Raw genomic sequence first — 17470 nt, forward strand, 5'->3', positions numbered from 1 at the left:
TACACGGGAATTGAGCGACCACTCGTGAGGTTGCATAATCCTGCTCAACCTGTCGGCCAGACTGTTGTTTACGCCTGCCAGATATGTGGCTTGGAGCACCATGCCATGACGGCGAGCCCAGAGCCACATGCTGACGGCTTCCTGACACAGGGGGCGAGATCCGGTGCCCCCCTGCTTGTTGACGTAGTACATGGCAACCTGGTTGTCTGTCTGAATTTGGATAATTTGGTGGGACAGCCGATCTCTGAAAGCCTTCAGAGCGTTCCAGATCGCTCGTAACTCCAGAAGATTGATCTGCAGATCGCGTTCCTGGAGGGACCAGCTTCCTTGGGTGTGAAGCCCCTCGACATGAGCTCCCCACCCCAGGAGAGACGCATCCGTGGTCAGCACTTTTTGTGGCTGAGGAATTTGGAAGGGACGTCCCAGAGTCAGATTGGACCAAATCGTCCACCAATACAGGGATTCGAGAAAACTCGTGGACAGGTGGATTACGTCTTCTAGATCCCCAGCAGCCTGAAACCACTGGGAAGCTAGGGTCCATTGAGCAGATCTCATGTGAAGGCGGGCCATGGGAGTCACATGAACTGTGGAGGCCATGTGGCCTAGCAATCTCAACATCTGCCGAGCTGTGATCTGCTGGGACGCTCGCACCCGCGAGACGAGGGACAACAAGTTGTTGGCTCTCGTCTCTGGGAGATAGGCGCGAGCCGTCCGAGAATCCAGCAGAGCTCCTATGAATTCGAGTCTCTGCACTGGGAGAAGATGGGACTTTGGATAATTTATCACAAACCCCAGTAGCTCCAGGAGGCGAATAGTCATCTGCATGGACTGCAGGGCTCCTGCCTCGGATGTGTTCTTCACCAGCCAATCGTCGAGATATGGGAACACGTGCACCCCCAGCCTGCGAAGTGCCGCTGCTACTACAGCCAAGCACTTTGTGAACACCCTGGGCGCAGAGGCGAGCCCAAAGGGTAGCACACAGTACTGGAAGTGACGTGTGCCCAGCTGAAATCGCAGATACTGTCTGTGAGCTGGCAGTATCGGGATGTGTGTGTAGGCATCCTTCAAGTCCAGAGAGCATAGCCAATCGTTTTCCTGAATCATGGGAAGAAGGGTGCCCAGGGAAAACATCCTGAACTTTTCTTTGACCAGATATTTGCTCAGGGCCCTTAGGTCTAGGATGGGACGCATCCCCCCTGTTTTCTTTTCCACAAGGAAGTACCTGGAATAGAATCCCAGCCCTTCTTGCCCGGATGGCACGGGCTCGACCGCATTGGCGCTGAGAAGGGCGGAGAGTTCCTCTGCAAGTACCTGCTTGTGCTGGAAGCTGTAAGACTGAGCTCCCGGTGGACAATTTGGAGGTTTTGAGGCCAAATTGAGGGTGTATCCTTGCCGGACTATTTGGAGAACCCACTGATCGGAGGTTATGAGAGGCCACCTTTGGTGAAAAGCTTTCAACCTCCCTCCGACTGGCAGGTCGCCCGGCACTGACACTTGGATGTTGGCTATGCTCTGCTGGAGCCAGTCAAAAGCTCGTCCCTTGCTTTTGCTGGGGAGCCGAGGGGCCTTGCTGAGGCGCACGCTGCTGACGAGAGCGAGCGAGCTGGGGCTTAGCCTGGGCCGCAGGCTGTCGAGAAGGAGGATTGTACCTACGCTTGCCAGAAGAGTAGGGAACAGTCTTCCTTCCCCAAAAAAATCTTCTACCTGTAGAGGTAGAGGCTGAAGGCTGCCGGCGGGAGAACTTGTCGAATGCGGTGTCCCGCTGGTGGAGCTGCTCTACCACCTGTTCGACTTTCTCTCCAGAAATATTATCCGCACGGCAAGGCGAGTCCGCAATCCGCTGCTGGATTCTATTCTCCAGGTCGGAGGCACGCAGCCATGAGAGCCTGCGCATCACCACACCTTGAGCAGCGGCCCTGGACGCAACATCAAAGGTGTCATACACCCCTCTGGCCAGGAATTTTCTGCACGCCTTCAGCTGCCTGACCACCTCCTGAAAAGGCTTGGCTTGCTCAGGGGGGAGCGCATCAACCAAGCCCGCCAACTGCCGCACATTGTTCCGCATGTGTATGCTCGTGTAGAGCTGGTAGGACTGAATTTTGGCCACGAGCATAGAGGAATGGTAGGCCTTCCTCCCAAAGGAGTCTAAAGTTCTAGAGTCCTTGCCCGGGGGCGCCGAAACATGCTCTCTAGAACTCTTAGCCTTCTTTAGGGCCAGATCCACAACTCCAGAGTCATGAGGCAACTGAGTGCGCATCAGCTCTGGGTCCCCATGGATCCGGTACTGGGACTCGATCTTCTTGGGAATGTGGGGATTAGTTAGAGGCTTGGTCCAGTTCGCCAGCAATGTCTTTTTTAGGACATGGTGCATGGGTACAGTGGACGCTTCCTTAGGTGGAGAAGGATAGTCGGGGAGCCTTCCTGGGAGGCGACGGCAGCCGGTACAGCACGCGGCACCGACGCCGGAGACCTCACCTTGGGCGATGGGCCAGCCGGCGCCACGCTCGACGGTACCGGTGGCGCAAGCACCGCCGGTACCGGAGGGTTAGGGCGCAACAGCTCTTCCAGAATCTCTGGGAGAACGGCCCGGAGGCTCTCGTTCAGAGCGGCTGCAGAGAAAGGCATGGAGGTCGATGCAGGCGTCGACGTCGGAACCTGTTCCGGGCGTGGAGGCTGTTCCGGGCTGTCCAGAGTGGAGCGCATCGACACCTCCTGAACAGAGGGTGAGCGGTCCTCTCGGTGCCGATGCCTGCTGGGTGCCGACTCCCTCGGCAACCCAGAGCTCTCGGTGCCGACACGGGAAGGAGACCGATGACGATGCTTCTTCGACTTCTTGGAACGAAGCATGTCACCGGAGCTTCCCGGCACCGACGAGGACGACGTAGAATCCAGCCGTCGCTTCCTCGGGGCCGAGGCCGAAGGAGGTCGGTCTCGGGGGGGGCTGTACCGCAGGAGCCCTCAGGGTAGGGGGAGACCCACCCGAAGGCTCACCGCCACCAGCAGGGGAATGGACAGCCCTCACCTGCACTCCAGACGAAGCACCACCGTCCGATGACATCAGCCGACGAGGTCCCGGTACCCCCGACGTCGATGCAGCTGTCCGATGTCTCAGCGCCGATGCAGAGGGCCGATGCCTCGATGCACTGGCGGCCGAGGATGAAGTTCTGGACGCTGAAGACGTCGATGCACTCGATACCCCCGGTGCCGATGCCGACGAAGAGCCCGAGAACAAAACGTTCCACTGGGCCAATCTCGCTACCTGAGTCCGCTTTTGCAAAAGGGAACACAGACTACAGGCCTGCGGGCGGTGCCCAGCCCCCAAGCACTGAAGACACGACGCGTGCCTGTCAGTGAGCGAGATGACCCGGGCGCACTGGGTGCACTTCTTGAAGCCGCTGGGAGACTTCGATGTCATGGGCGGAAAAATCACGCCGGCGAGATCAAAAGTCGAAATGGCGGAAAAGGCACCCGAAAAACAAGGGGAAGAAAACTTCGACCCGAGGCCTAAAAGCGGCCTACCCTGACGACGAAAGAAAACTTACCGGGGCGAAAAAGCTGAAAATAGCGGGGGGAAAAAAGACCAGAGAGTCTTTTTCCACACAGAATGGTTTTTTTTTTTTTTTGAAACAACACGACGAACGCGCGAGGTCGACTTTGCGGGGCCCGACACAGCGAAAACACGACCGTACCGAGCGCGGACAAAAGAAGACTGACGAACACGAGCTGGTTCAGGCGGGAAGACGGCCGCGCATGCGCGGTGCGCATGGGCGCGCGAGGACTAGCAAAGGCCTTTGCTAGTGAAATTTCCGATTGGAGGGGCTGCCGTGGACGTCACCCATCAGTGAGAACAAGCAGCCTGCTTGTCCTCGGAGAATGGCCGCTTATAAGCCTTTGCCCATGGCACTACTTCCATTGCTGCCATCACTGACCCCAGAACCTGGACGTAGTCCCAGACTCTGGGCCTGCCTTGACTGAGAAGACAAATCTGTTGAATCAACTTCACCCTCCTGTGATCTGTGAGAAGATGCTCGCCTATGCTCTGTCGAATAGAATGCCCAAGATACTCTAGAGTCTGTAATGGAGTTAGGCTGCTCTTCTCAAAATCAATCACCCAACAAGAACTGCAGAAGATGAACAACTTTGTCCATCGCTGCCACACTGTCCGTATATGACAAGGCAGGAATAAGCCAGCTGTTGAGATATGGGTGAACTCTGATTCCCTGGCACTGAAAGAAGGCTGCCGCCGCCACCACCACCATAACCTTGGTAAACATTCTTGGAGCCAGGGTGAGATAGAAGGGCAAACCTCTGAACTGAACTTGATGACCCAGCACCGCAAAACATAGAAACCTCTGATGCAGTAGCCATATGGGTATATGTAAGTACACCTCCTTCAGATCGAGGGCAGTGAGAATTTCTCCCACTTGAGCCAAGGCTATGACTGCTCTTAGATCTCGAAGGTCTAAACCGCTTGCCTGTGTCCTGCTTTCACATGGAGACACTAAGATAAAAGGTGCCATCCTTCCTTGGAACAATGAAGTAGACGGAGTATCAGCCTTGTCCCTTTTCGGCCTGGGGAACCGAACACTGGGTTTTGAGGGTTATGAGCATACAATTGTTCTGGACCTGTTATAAGAATTTCAAATTAAATATTTTCCCGCATTTATTCTTCACTAATTGGGGACTGTTTTAGTGGACTATTATATGTATTGGAACTGGAACAATGGCCCTGAGTGCCAGTAAGGAATCTATGGAGGCCTGAACTTTAACCAATTTGGTTCCCTTTAGACAAGGAGACTACAAAAAGAAAGGAGCGACCAGGTGGAAGAACTCCCAACTTGTAACCTACTGTAAGAATATTCAGAACCCATCGGTCTGACATGAATTTGGCCAACTCCTCCCAAAACTCCTGAAGATGTCATCCCACCGGAGGAAGAGAAGAGTGAACCAGTCTCGCATCACTGCGAAGCTCTGGAGGCACTGGTCGTTTTAGCTGATGGAGGACGACTTCCTGTCTGCACGAAAGGAAGACTGGCGTGCCTGAAAATTGGATTTCTGACCATACTGCTGTCTCAAAATCAAGATCGAGAGCCCCCTGAAGACAGACAACCAGAGGCTTTCAGCTTATCCTCTGGCAACTGCTATGGCTTAGTTTTCCCTAGTTCTTTCACCAAATTACTGAGATCTTCTCCAAATACCCACTTGCTCTGAAAGGGCAGTTTAACTAGCTGTGACTGTTGTTGTATCCCATGTCCAATGCTGCAACCAGAGTTGCTGACGTGCCGTGACAGCCAAAAGTATACTGCAGGCTGTAACCCGCAACGTGTCATAAACAGCATCTGCCAAGTAGGCCAACCCCACTTCCAGCTGGGCTCATGTTGTGTTGCTGACTGCTGGTGCTACTTCAGGCATGTTCTTGACACAAATGAGCTGAACACTGTCACTTGAAGGACCAAAGAGGCCATTTCAAAGGCGTGTTTCAGCGAGCCTTATAGCTTCCTATCCTGTAGGTCTTTTGGGGCAATGCCCCCCTCCACCAGCAAGATGGTCTTGTTAGTCACTACCTTAACCAGGGAGCCTACCCTGGGAACCTGCAAATTTGTCTTTTGCCTCCAGAAAGAATGGGTGAGGCAAGCCATAGCTTTTCCCACTCTCAGCCCCGCATCTGGCGAGACCCATTCTGCTGTAATCAGGTCCTGAATGTCTGGATGCATCGAGAAGGCCTTAGAAGGGTGCCAAAGCTCCCTCATGATTGATGAAGATGGAACTCCTGACCCCAAAGCAGAAGACTCCTCAATGGAAAGCATTGCCAGTGCCTCTGAAATTCTATTCTACCTAGTTCTTATATAACGGTCATTATTCCTAAACTGGATTCACAGCAATTCACAGAGAAGAAAAGTCTCAACATTAAAGAGAAGACATTACAAAACAAAAAAAAAACCCCACACGGTCTTAAGCATCTTCCTAAAATGTATAAAGGGAAGGTTGCATTTTCAGGAGCATAGGTAGCCAGCGAGTACTGAGCTCCCCTTTATGAAACAACTTAGTATTTTTGGATCCTTTCCCTCTTCTAACAGCTCCTTCAACAATAGCTCCTCTGAACAGACAGAGGGAGGGCACTTCCGATAAGGATGTAGAAGCAGTCAGAGCCTCATCTGCCCAGTCCTGGTGGTCTAAATGAGATGTCTTAGGAGCAACTCTGACTGTCCCTGCTTCAATAAATAGGCCTGAGGCAATATAAACTCCAGAGGAAACAAAGATCCCAACATAGATGAATGCTGTCAGGCCTCGAGGCTGTAAAATGGCGGCTGTGCTCTGTATGTGATTAGCCAGAGGCTACTCCTCACTGCCACTCGACCCCGACAAAACGGGTTCCTACGCTCTCCTGCATCAAACTGCGCATTGGTCCTGTGGAGAGCCAAAGACCCTGGCATATTCGGATGCTGTGTTGAATCTGATGTGCTGCCTCCGACTGTTTCCTTTGCGTCCCGCTGGATTCCCAGTTTGCATGCACTGCAACACTCTAACACTGGCCTTCGGGTCCCACAGTGGGAACACCGCTTAAATGCCTCCACGGGAGTCGCAGTGTAGCACGTGTCCCAAGTGGTGAGTCAGGATCCCTCCCCCTGCAACAAGTACAACTTGTAGCCCTCAAGCTGTTCTGAGTCAAATTTTAGTCTGACTTACCATTGCTTGCTGCTCCCTCCCAAGCTTACAGTCTCCACAAGTCTTACTACAGATGAGAAAGACTCAGACTGATACTCTGTCCCACGCTCTCCAGGAAAAAAAAAAGTATAGTTGTGCTGGAAAAGGAGAGCTCCACAGGAAACAGTGGAGAGGTGAAGGGAGGGAAGAAGTAAATTTGCAGGGTACCACAAACAGGGATCTGAAGACCACCAGATATGACTCTGCAGACTCAAGCCACCCGCAAAACTCAACTGAGGACCAACAGACCAACTGGACCAGGAGCAAATCACTCAGAACCAGAGGCTGAAAAGTGTGTCCATCCACCTGCTAGAGACAGAAAATACTGAGAAGCTGGACTGGCAGATGTGTCTCAGCTCAGTTCTCTATCTCTACCTGCTGGTTGATGGACATAACTATCCCACAAGTTCTGGAATGGTGGAAAGCTACATAACGGAATAGAGCAATTTGGAAAAACTAAAGAGTGGCAAATCACTTAGACCTCAGAGAAGAATAGAACTAACAAATTAAACTGCAGACCTGTAATTTGTAACCTTTCTTTAAAAGGAAATGTGGTACCTGAAGACTGGAGGACAGTCAAAGTAATGACAATTTTTAAAAACGATTCTAGAAACTGGAAACTATAGACTGATAAGCCTGTTATTGGTGCCCAGCAAAATGGTAGAGACTATTATAAAGAACTAAACTACTGAACATATACATTGGAATGGTTAAAAGGGATAAATCCAACATGGATTTAGCCAAGGGAAATTTGCCTCACCAATCTGCTACATTTTCTTTGAAGGTGTGATTAAACAAGTGAGTCGATTCATTTTCAGAAAACATTTGACAAAGTACCTCATGAGGAAATTAAAGAGTCACGAGATAGGAGGCAAACTTCTATTATGCAGTGAGAACTGGTTTAAAAGATAGAAAAGAGAGCAGGATTAAATGGTTAATATATTCTCAATATAGAGAAGGGTGAATACTGGGGCTCCCCAGGGATCTGAGCTGGGACCGCTGCTTTTTAACATTTATAGATAACCTGAAAACAGGAATAATGAATGAAGTGATCAAATATGCAGATGACTCAGTTATTTAAAGTTGTTAACGAGAGGTTTGTAGGAAATTGTAAGATGATCTTACGAGACTGGGAGATTAAATTTCATCTGCCATTTGGATACCCAATATGAGCAAGTACAAAGCGATGAACATGGGGGAAGGATACACATGGGGGAATAGTAACAAACTACATGATCCAAAGTTCCATATTAAGAGTCACCGCCCAGGATGAAGATCTAAGCATCTTCTTTGATAAGTTGAAATCCTCTGCTCAGTGCAGTGGTGGCCAAGAAAGCAAAAAGTGCATTAGGAATTATTAGGAAAGGAATGGAGAGTAAACCAGAGAATATCACAATGCCTCTGTTTTTGCACCTTGAATATTGTGAGCAATTTATTTAACATATTTATAAACCACACTATCTATAATTTTAGGCAGGGTAAAATATAAAAACATACAAAAAATCAAAACAAACCAAAGAATCAAGAAAACACACAATACAACGAGTCTGCTATAACATCTTAATCAACCAGCAAAAAAAATAGAACAAAAAAAAACAGATGTGCTTTCAATTGTTTTCTAAATTGTAGAATTGAGCTCCGAAACTCATATGGTAGAGTACGATTCTGTCATCTCATCTCTTAAAGAGATATACCTGTATTAGAAAAGATACAGAGCAGGCAACAAGACTTATAAAGAGGATGGAATGACTCTCCTATGAGAAAAGGCTTAAGAGGTTAGGTCTGTGGCTCAGAGAAGAGACAGATGAGGAGAAAGAAGATAGAGATCTATAAAAAAACCTGAGTGGTGTGGAATGGGGAGATGTAAATCGCCTGTTCACTCTTTCCAAAAATACAAAGACTTGGGGGCATGCAATGAAGCTACTAAGCAGAACATTTAGAACAAATTAGAGAAATATTTCTTCACTTAACGTGTAATTAAACTCAGATTTGCTGCCAGAGAATGTGGTAAAAGTAATTAGCATAGCAGGGTTTTGAAAAGGCTTGGAAAAGTTCCTAAAAAGTCTATAAACCATTATTAAGATGGACTTGGGATAAGAACATAAGAGTAGCCCATACTGGGTCAGACCAGTGGTCCATCTAGCCCAGTAACCTGTTTTCCAAACAGTGGCCAAGTCAGGTCACAAGTACCTGGCAGAAACCCAAATCGTGAGAACATTCCATACTACAAACCCCAGGGCAAGCAGTTGCTTCCCATGTCTGTCTCAATAGCAGACTATGGACTTTTCCTCCAGGAATTTGTCCAAACCTTTTTTAAACCCAAATACACTAACCGCTGTTACCACATCCTCCAGTAAAGAGTTCCAGAGCTTAACTATTCGTTGAGTGAAAAAATATTTCCTCCTATTTGTTTTAAAAGTAATTCCATGTAACTTTGAGTATCTCCTAGTCTTGGTACTTTTAGAATGAGTATATAAATAAAATCGATTTACTGCTACTCATTCTACACCACTCAGGATTTTGTCAACCTCAATCATATCTCCCCTCATCCGTCTCTTTTCCAAGCTGAAGAGCCCTAACCTCTTTAGCTTTTCCTCATATGAGAGGAGTTCCATCCCCTTTATTTATTTTTGTTACATTTGTACCCCGCAATTTCCCACTCATAGCAGGTTCAATGCGGCTTACATATTATATACAGGTACTTATTTGTACCTGGAGCAATGGAGGGTTAAGTGACTTGCCCAGAGTCACAAGGAGCAGCCCGTGCCTGCAGTGGGAATCGAACTCAGTTCCCTACGATCAAAGTCCACCACGCTAACCACTAGGCGACTCCTCCACTCTCATTTTGGTTGCTCTTCTTTGAACCTTTTCTAATTCTGCAATATCTTTTTTGAGATACGGCGACCAGAACTGAATGCAATACTCAAGTTGCAGATGAACCATGGAGCAATACAAAGGCATTATAGTATTTTCGGTCTTATTCACCATCCCTTTCCTAATAATTCCTAGCATCCTGTTTGTTTTTTGGCCGCTGCCGCACACTGAGCAGAAGATTTCAGCGTATTATCTACGATGACACCCAGATCTTTTTCTTGAGCGCTGACTCCCAAGGTGGACCCTAGCATCAGTAACTATGATTTGTATTATTCTTTCCAATGTGCATCACCTTGCATTTGTCCACATTAAATTTCATCTGCCATTTGGATGCCCAGTCTTCCAGTTTCCTACCGTCTTCCTGCTATATTTACTCTTTTGGAATCTTGGCAGGTACTTGTAACCTGGATTGGCCCCTGTTGAAACAGGATACTGGGCTTGACAGACCTTCAGTGTGTTCCAGTACAGACTTTGTTGTACTCTTAAAATACATCAAAAACTGCACAGTAATTGCCGGCTGAGTCTGCTAAATGTATGGACGTTATCAAGGAAGTCTTTCCGCTTCTACCGAGGAGGCTAGATAAGCTCTCATTTGTCATCACATTCTCAGATACTTTTTAAAGGCCCAACAGAATGCATACACTGTTGAGACTGCTTTTGTGCTGCAGAAGCTCACCCACATCATCTTATCTATTCATCCAATAAAAATCTCCAGTCTACAAAGATCAAGACTCATTGAGCTACTAAAATCCTGCCCTGCATCTTATGCTAGAAAATAACCATTTAGTGAGCTGCTGCCTTGGGCTGTGTACTGGTATGTTACAATTTCCTTCCAATCTCTATGTGAACAATGACTGCAGATCTACTATTGTTCCAAGCAACTATCTGCAGCCAGCTGAAAACTGAACTACGCTTGCAGTGCACAACAGGCAGACTTTCATAACCAAAAAACGTCAGCATCTAGATTCACTTAATAACTTTTAGTTCCATTTCGCTTTATTTTGATATATACCACAAATCATAAAAGAGCATCTAAGTGGTTTACATAATTAATGGTGTAAGGGAAAATTAATAAAACAAGTAGACAGGCAAATGTGGACCACATAAGAAAGAAGCACAAAAGGGGGAAACAAATCTTTAACTACTATTTCTCTTCAAGTAGGAAAGGGACAGAAGTGAAACACAAAGTGATAATTTGTGGGAATGTCTAAATAAAAAGATGACTCTTGAGAGCACTTTTAAACTTGGAGAATGACGATTCATTTCTGAGTGAAAGGGCAAATCATTCCAAAGAGATGGGGCCACTACGATAAAACAAGAGTTACAGATTGTATCCAACCAAATACTGTAGTATGAAGGAACAGTGAGGACGCGTTGATAAGAGGATCGAAGAAGAAGATCAAATCGAACTGCTAGAGTTATGGACTGCAATACCTTTACTCACAGAAATATGCATACCATATGTCTTTATACCTTATTATCGCCCTTTAAGCTCCCATTGTCTTCTTCCAACGTTTCAATGTTTGTGTTCCATTGTTACATCCTTAATGACACCTCGATTGTCTCGCATAACTCTGCACAATGTAATCCATAACCAATTTGTAACAAACTGTATTTCCATCATTCATCTCATATAGTAAGCCACACTGAACCCGCAAAAAGGTGGGAAAATGTGGGATACAAATGCAATAAATAAATAAATAAATAAATAATGAGTATTTGTACATGCTCCTAAAGACCACATGTAGTCAATGTTCCGAGATAAAATAGCAGTTTAATGGCTGTATTCTAAGTAAGTTATAGTCTTCTGGTCCAAGACAGAGGAAGGCCATAGTAGAGAAAGTTGCAATAGTACAATTTCGCTATTACTAAGGCGAGAGAAGAGAGATCAAGTAAAGGCAGAAGGGAACCAATTTGTCTCAAAGTGTAGAAACATTTGGCAACTACACTGGAAAATAGAGGGCGGAAAGACAATGAGTTATCAAAGGTTAGCTGAGTCCTTAAGAGGAACTACAGTACTGTGAATCTTTGGTGGAGTATATGAAGATTAGGGTTAAAGAGAATCTCTAATCACCTATAGATATACTTCAGGAACATAACTTAGGGTGTATGATTGATCCAAAAGGAGGAGAGAAGAAAGGTAATGGTGACAATACCTAGGAACAGCTGAGCGCATAGAGTTACTAGAAAATAACTTGCATAGAGTGACTGGAAGCGCAAGGATTGACTGCAGGTGGCTGTATAGCTCTAGCCTCTAGGATACATCTCTGCCTATTAACTTGAGAGAGAATTCTTCTGAAAAGTAACCCTTCAGGGGCACAGATTCACACACTATCTGAATTAACTTCCCTTGAGCTGCTACTGAAAAGGTGTGAGCTAAATTAGAAAAATAACAAAATAAAAATTCCCTAAAAGGCTTGGAAATTCCCACATCCTGAAACAGACCCTGAACTTACCTGATCCTGGTGAAGGCATACAGCAAATAAGCAGCAGTGTTTCCTTTGTCATCCAACATTTTATCGAAAGAGAAGATGTAATCGTTCAGTCGGTTGTGGGAGAGATCAGCGTATTTAATACAGCCAAATGCAACAGATACCTGGGCAGCTTTTAATTCTTCTGGAGTTAATACCTTTAATTGAAAACACAGGTACAGTATGTTCACCGAGTTGTGGTTTTTATTTTCTCTTTGTTAATTTTAATTCCACTACAGAAAATGCAATGGGCAACAGGATGACAGGAATCTTGCAATACCCAGAAGGCTGCAAGCTTATTTACAAGGAGAAACACATTCTGAAGTTTATCTTTGAAAATGCAGCCACATTTCTTCCTATGCACTTTGTATCTGCTCAGACATGCAAAAGGACATATGCAAACGTGAGAGATTTAATTTAAAATTTTAAAAAATTTATGAATCACCTGCACAATACTGCTATGGCAACATACAAACTCCCTTCTAGGGAGCGCTCTGTAAAAAACATCTTCAAGAACAATATTAATCAAATCAAACTACTACAGAATTATCAAACACAGCTCCAGAACTCACATTTTCCTAATTCACACTAAATCTAACTTATTTGACATCTTAATAATTCTAGTCAATTGTATTAAAGAACCATGCCTTTACAGCTTTTCTGAAGAACATAATCTTTTCCTATCAAGTATAAGAAATAAGCTCCAAACCATGGTACCATGGCAAAAATAAATAAGTAAATAAATAAATAAATGTTCCTTTCCATGCCTGCACTAATGGTGCAACAAAACAGCGTGGTTGAATTTAACAAAATTTATTCACCACAGATAAATAGTAAATTGAATAAAAACACTCTACACGCTCAACATGTTTCACTTTCTCAAGGGCTGCATCAGGAGCCAACTACAAACCAGAAGGTATGATTCAGGGTATTCACCTGTTTGGTAAATACAAAGTAGTACACAATCACAGAATAGCAGGCAGGTTTTCCTTGAATCTGTGACAGGCTGTGCCTTCCCGCCTGCCGCAAAGAGCATGGTTACTGCAGTTAAATACTACAGCATAAAAATAGGAGACAACTCCAAGGGGAGGTGGGAGGGTTTGTGAGAATATAAGGCCTGCTGTCCTCGGAGAATACCTGCTACACGTAAGTATCTTCGCTTTCTCCAAGGACAAGCAGGCCATAATTCTCACAATTGGGGAATCCCTAGCATCCAGGCTCACCAAAAACAACAAGCACTGGTCAACTGGGCTTTGCAACGGCAAGGACAATAGTCAGATTAACCTGAAAACTATATACAAACTGAGTGAGAGTGCGGTATGTAACAGAATAAAACAGGCCTGGGGGGGTGGAGTTGGATTCTAGACCCCAAACAGATTTCGCAACACTGTCTGCCTGAACCGTTGCGTTGGGTATCTTGCTCAAGGCAGTAATGTGATGTGAATGTGTGGACTGAAGACCACGTTGCAGCCTTGCAAATTTCTTCAATGGAGGCTGACTGCAAGTGGGCTACTGATTCAGCCATAGCTCTGACATTGTGAGCCTTGTCATGACCCTCCAGAGTCAGTCCAGCTTGGGCATAAGTGAAAGAGATGCAATATGCTAGCCAATTAGAGAGAGATTGTGCATTTCCCCAATGGCAACCCCCATCCTATTGGGATCAAAAGAAACAAAAAGTTGGGCGGACTGTCTGTGGGGCTTAGTCCACTTCATGAAATAGTCCAATGCTTGCTTGCAGCCCAAGGTGTGCAAGGCGCTCTTGAAAGCTCAAAAGGAGCTTTCATCAGCTGGGTGAGAATGACGTTGAGGTCCCATGACACACGTGAAGGTGTGAGAGGGCTTTGACAAAATGAAACCTCTCATGAAACAAACAATTAGAGGCTGTCCACAGATGGGCTTACCTTCTACAGGTTGATAAGCACTAATTGTACTAAGGTGAACCCTTACAGAGTTGGTCTTGAGACCAGACTTTGATAAGTGTAGAAGATATTCAAGTTAGATCTTTATAGGGCAAGAAAGAGGATCTAGGGTATTGCCCTCACACCAGACAGCAAACCACCTCCATTTAAAAAAAAGAGTAACATTTCTTAGTGGAATCTTTCCTGGAAGCCAGCAAAACCAGAGAGACACCCTCTGAAAGACCCAAGGAAGCAAATTCTAGGCTCTCAACGTCCAGGCTGTGAGGGACAGAGACTAAAGGTTGGGATGCAGAAGAGATCCCTTGCTCTGTGTGATGAGGGTTGGAAAACACTCCAATCTCCATGGTTCATCGGAGGAGAACTCCAGAAGAGGAGGGAACCAGATCTGCCGAGGACAGTAAGGTACGATCAGAATCATGGTCCTGCGGTCTTGCTCGAGTTTCAACAAAGCTTTCCCCACAAGAAGTATGGGAGGATATGCATACAGAAGACCTGTCCCTCAATGAAGGAGGAAGGCATTCATCGCTAGTCTGTTGTGGGCCCGGAACAGAACTGAGGGATTTTGTGATTGAGGTGAGTGGCAAAGATATCAACCGAGGGGGTGCCCCACTCTTGGAACATCTCTCGGGCAACACTCATGTCGTGATTGATGTGAATGGCAAAGAGATCGACCGAGGGGGTGCCCCACGATCGTAAGATCTCTCGGGCAACACCCATGTTGAGACACCACTTGTACGGTTGCATAACTCTCTGCTCAATCTGTCGGCCAGGCAGATGTTTTTGCCTGCCAGATAAGTGGCTCGAAGGAGCATTCCATGCTAGTGAGTCCAAAAAAGCAGCCAAAAGGCACTCAAAAAGCTCTTCAGACCAAGCGACGTGAAGAGTGGGACAAAAATTCGACCATCCTTCACCGCGGTAGAACAAACTGCAGTAACTGCGCTGTTGCAGCGGGTGGGAAGGCACTCGTGCATGCACAGTGGAGCATACCTTGCACTCCACAAACCTCTTTTGAAGCTTGTTAGATGCTCTCGACTGGGCAACTCAGGATTGCGCTACCCAATTGGAAGAATTATAGCCTGCTTGTCTCGGAAAATACAGGTGGGGATATTGGGACCCAAGTGCGCAGCTTACAGTATTCTATAAGACTGGCATCTAAGTGAAGGCCTTAACTCATATGCATGACCCCTTTGCAGTTACACGCTAAAGCACTGAGATGCTATTCTATAAGTTAGCACCTAAGTGCCATTTACCCCCATTTGGGTGCCTACCTTCCATTTGCTATAAGTTGTTCATGTCGCTTGGCGACATGCCCATGGCGCACTCATGCTCTGCTCACGTGTGCGCCCCCCTGACAGTTGTGCACCACCCTCCTGATTCTATAGTGTGGCACAAGAACTTGTGGCACACTATATAGAATCAGGAGGGTGATGCACAACTGTCAGGGGGCGCACACGTGAGCAGAGCATGAGTGCGCCATGGGCATGTCGCCAAGCGACATGAACAACTTATAGCACACTATCAATTGTGCATATTGCATGACGCATTTAGGTGTGCCCAATTATGTCTGCCTGGCCTAAGCTGGCACGCCAATGTGGCTTTGTGCATTTAAGCCATTATAGAATAAGCACTAAGTGCGCCCCTTTGTGGCACCCGAGGCACCAATTTTGTAGAATTGCCACCTTACTGCATGATGGCACCCAATGCAGTTCATGAAATACCGGAGACAACTTGCTCCAAGATTTGCAGCTGCGTTTAACAACTTCAACCTATGCAGGGTTTAAGTAAACCCATAGGCTGTGTTACAGTTAACTGTTTGAGCCATTCCCAACGACTGCAATATCATCTTAAAGACTAAGTACAGCTTAAGCTAAGAAAAGCCTTCCTAGGAATCTCCTGGATATGCAACACAAAAACAAGCTAGAATCCAGTATAACCAGAGCTGTAGAGTCAGAGTCAGAAGCAATTTTGAGTGGGGATGGGGGTGGAGTCAGAGACAGTAAAAACAAACAAAAAAAAATGTACAAATTGACTCCAGCTTCAAAATAAACACTTACAACATATATGATAAATTTGTTTATAATTGTTGTTCTGGTTCTGAAGTTGTATTTACCAGTACTTTAGAACCAGAACAAAACATTTAAAGCCTAATATCAATAGGAGTCGGAGTCAAAGGCTTGGTGTACCAACTCCACAGCCCTGACAATAACACCTAGATTATTCGCTTTTGTTAGTACATAACTGTTGCCATACTGGGACAAACTGAAGGTCCATCAAGCCCAGTATCCAGTTTCCAACAGTGGCCAATCCAGGTAACAAGTACCTGGCAAGATCTCAAAAAGAGTACAATACATTTTATGCTGCTTATCCTAGAAATAAGCAGTGGTTTATCCCAAGTCCATTTTAATAATGGCTTTTCTTGCAGGAAGCTAGCCAAACCTTTTTTTAAACCCTGCTAAGCTAACTGCTTTTATCACATTCTCAGGCAATGAATTCCAGAGTTTAATTACATGTTGAGTGAAGAAATATTTTCTCCAAAGGGAAAGGGAAATGGGACTTGATATACCGCCTTTCTGAGTTTTTTTTTTTTTTTTGCAACTACATTCAAAGCGGTTTACATATATTCAGGTACTATTTTGTATCAGGGGCAATGGCGGGTTAAGTGACTTGCCCAGAGTCACAAGGAGCTGCAGTGGGAATTGAACTCAGTTCCCCAGGATCAAAGTCCACTGCACTAACCACTAGGCTACTCCTCCACTCAACCTACCTTGGATTTTGCCATATTTAGTTTTTTTTTCTGCATCATCTAACCAAGTAAAACTTCCAAGCAAGAGTCCAGATTCACAAATGTGGAAATAAGGGTCAGCAACCAAGATGCAGGTGACCGCTTTTTAGTGAACTAACTATGTATCTTTGAGAAGTTTTCAAGAGTTATCCTCTCCATCAGGTCAGTGAAGAAAGAATCTAGTTACACCTGAATAGCATAAACTCATAGGCTAAGTGATATATTAGAAGAACTTAGTGAAACAGGGTGAGGGGGGACAGACAGAAGTGATGTAACAGTACTAATTACAGTTCAAAGGCCCTATACCAGAAATGGGCAGGAAAGCCAATGTCTCTACTAAGTCCTTTAGTGTCAGTCTCAAAGTGTTTATCATTATAATTTTGAAAATTATCCATTCCTGTGAGCTCCTGAAGTTTGCTTTAGGCACCTTTATTGTAAGGTTGTTAAGGAGTGATCTTTTCTTTTAATTTAAGATACTTCTAGCCCACATTATCTAAAAACGCTATGTGGGTTACAAATATACACACATAAAAATCATAAAATCAAAACAAAAACACTTAAATTAAAAGAAAAGAAAAAATTACTTCTTAACAGCCTTACAATAAAGGTGTTGAAAGGGAACATCAGGAGTACACACGAACGGACAACTTTCAAAATTATTCCCGTTAACCTCAAAGCAGCTTGTAGATGCAAGGAAAACACACAATTTGAAGAGTCTA

General features: G+C 45.7%; 1 protein-coding gene across 1 annotated transcript in view; it reads right to left on the bottom strand.

The window, feature by feature from the left end:
- The window catches only part of RARS1 (arginyl-tRNA synthetase 1), a 190043-nt gene that overhangs the window by 12972 nt on the left and 159601 nt on the right, over nucleotides 1-17470 (bottom strand). Inside the window, exon 14 of the mRNA XM_030211798.1 lies at nucleotides 12036-12208. Coding sequence (XP_030067658.1) covers nucleotides 12036-12208 — 173 coding nt within the window. The remainder of the gene's footprint in view (nucleotides 1-12035; nucleotides 12209-17470) is intronic.

This window comes from Microcaecilia unicolor, chromosome 8, assembly GCF_901765095.1.
Source record: "Microcaecilia unicolor chromosome 8, aMicUni1.1, whole genome shotgun sequence".
Lineage (NCBI taxonomy): Eukaryota > Metazoa > Chordata > Amphibia > Gymnophiona > Siphonopidae > Microcaecilia > Microcaecilia unicolor.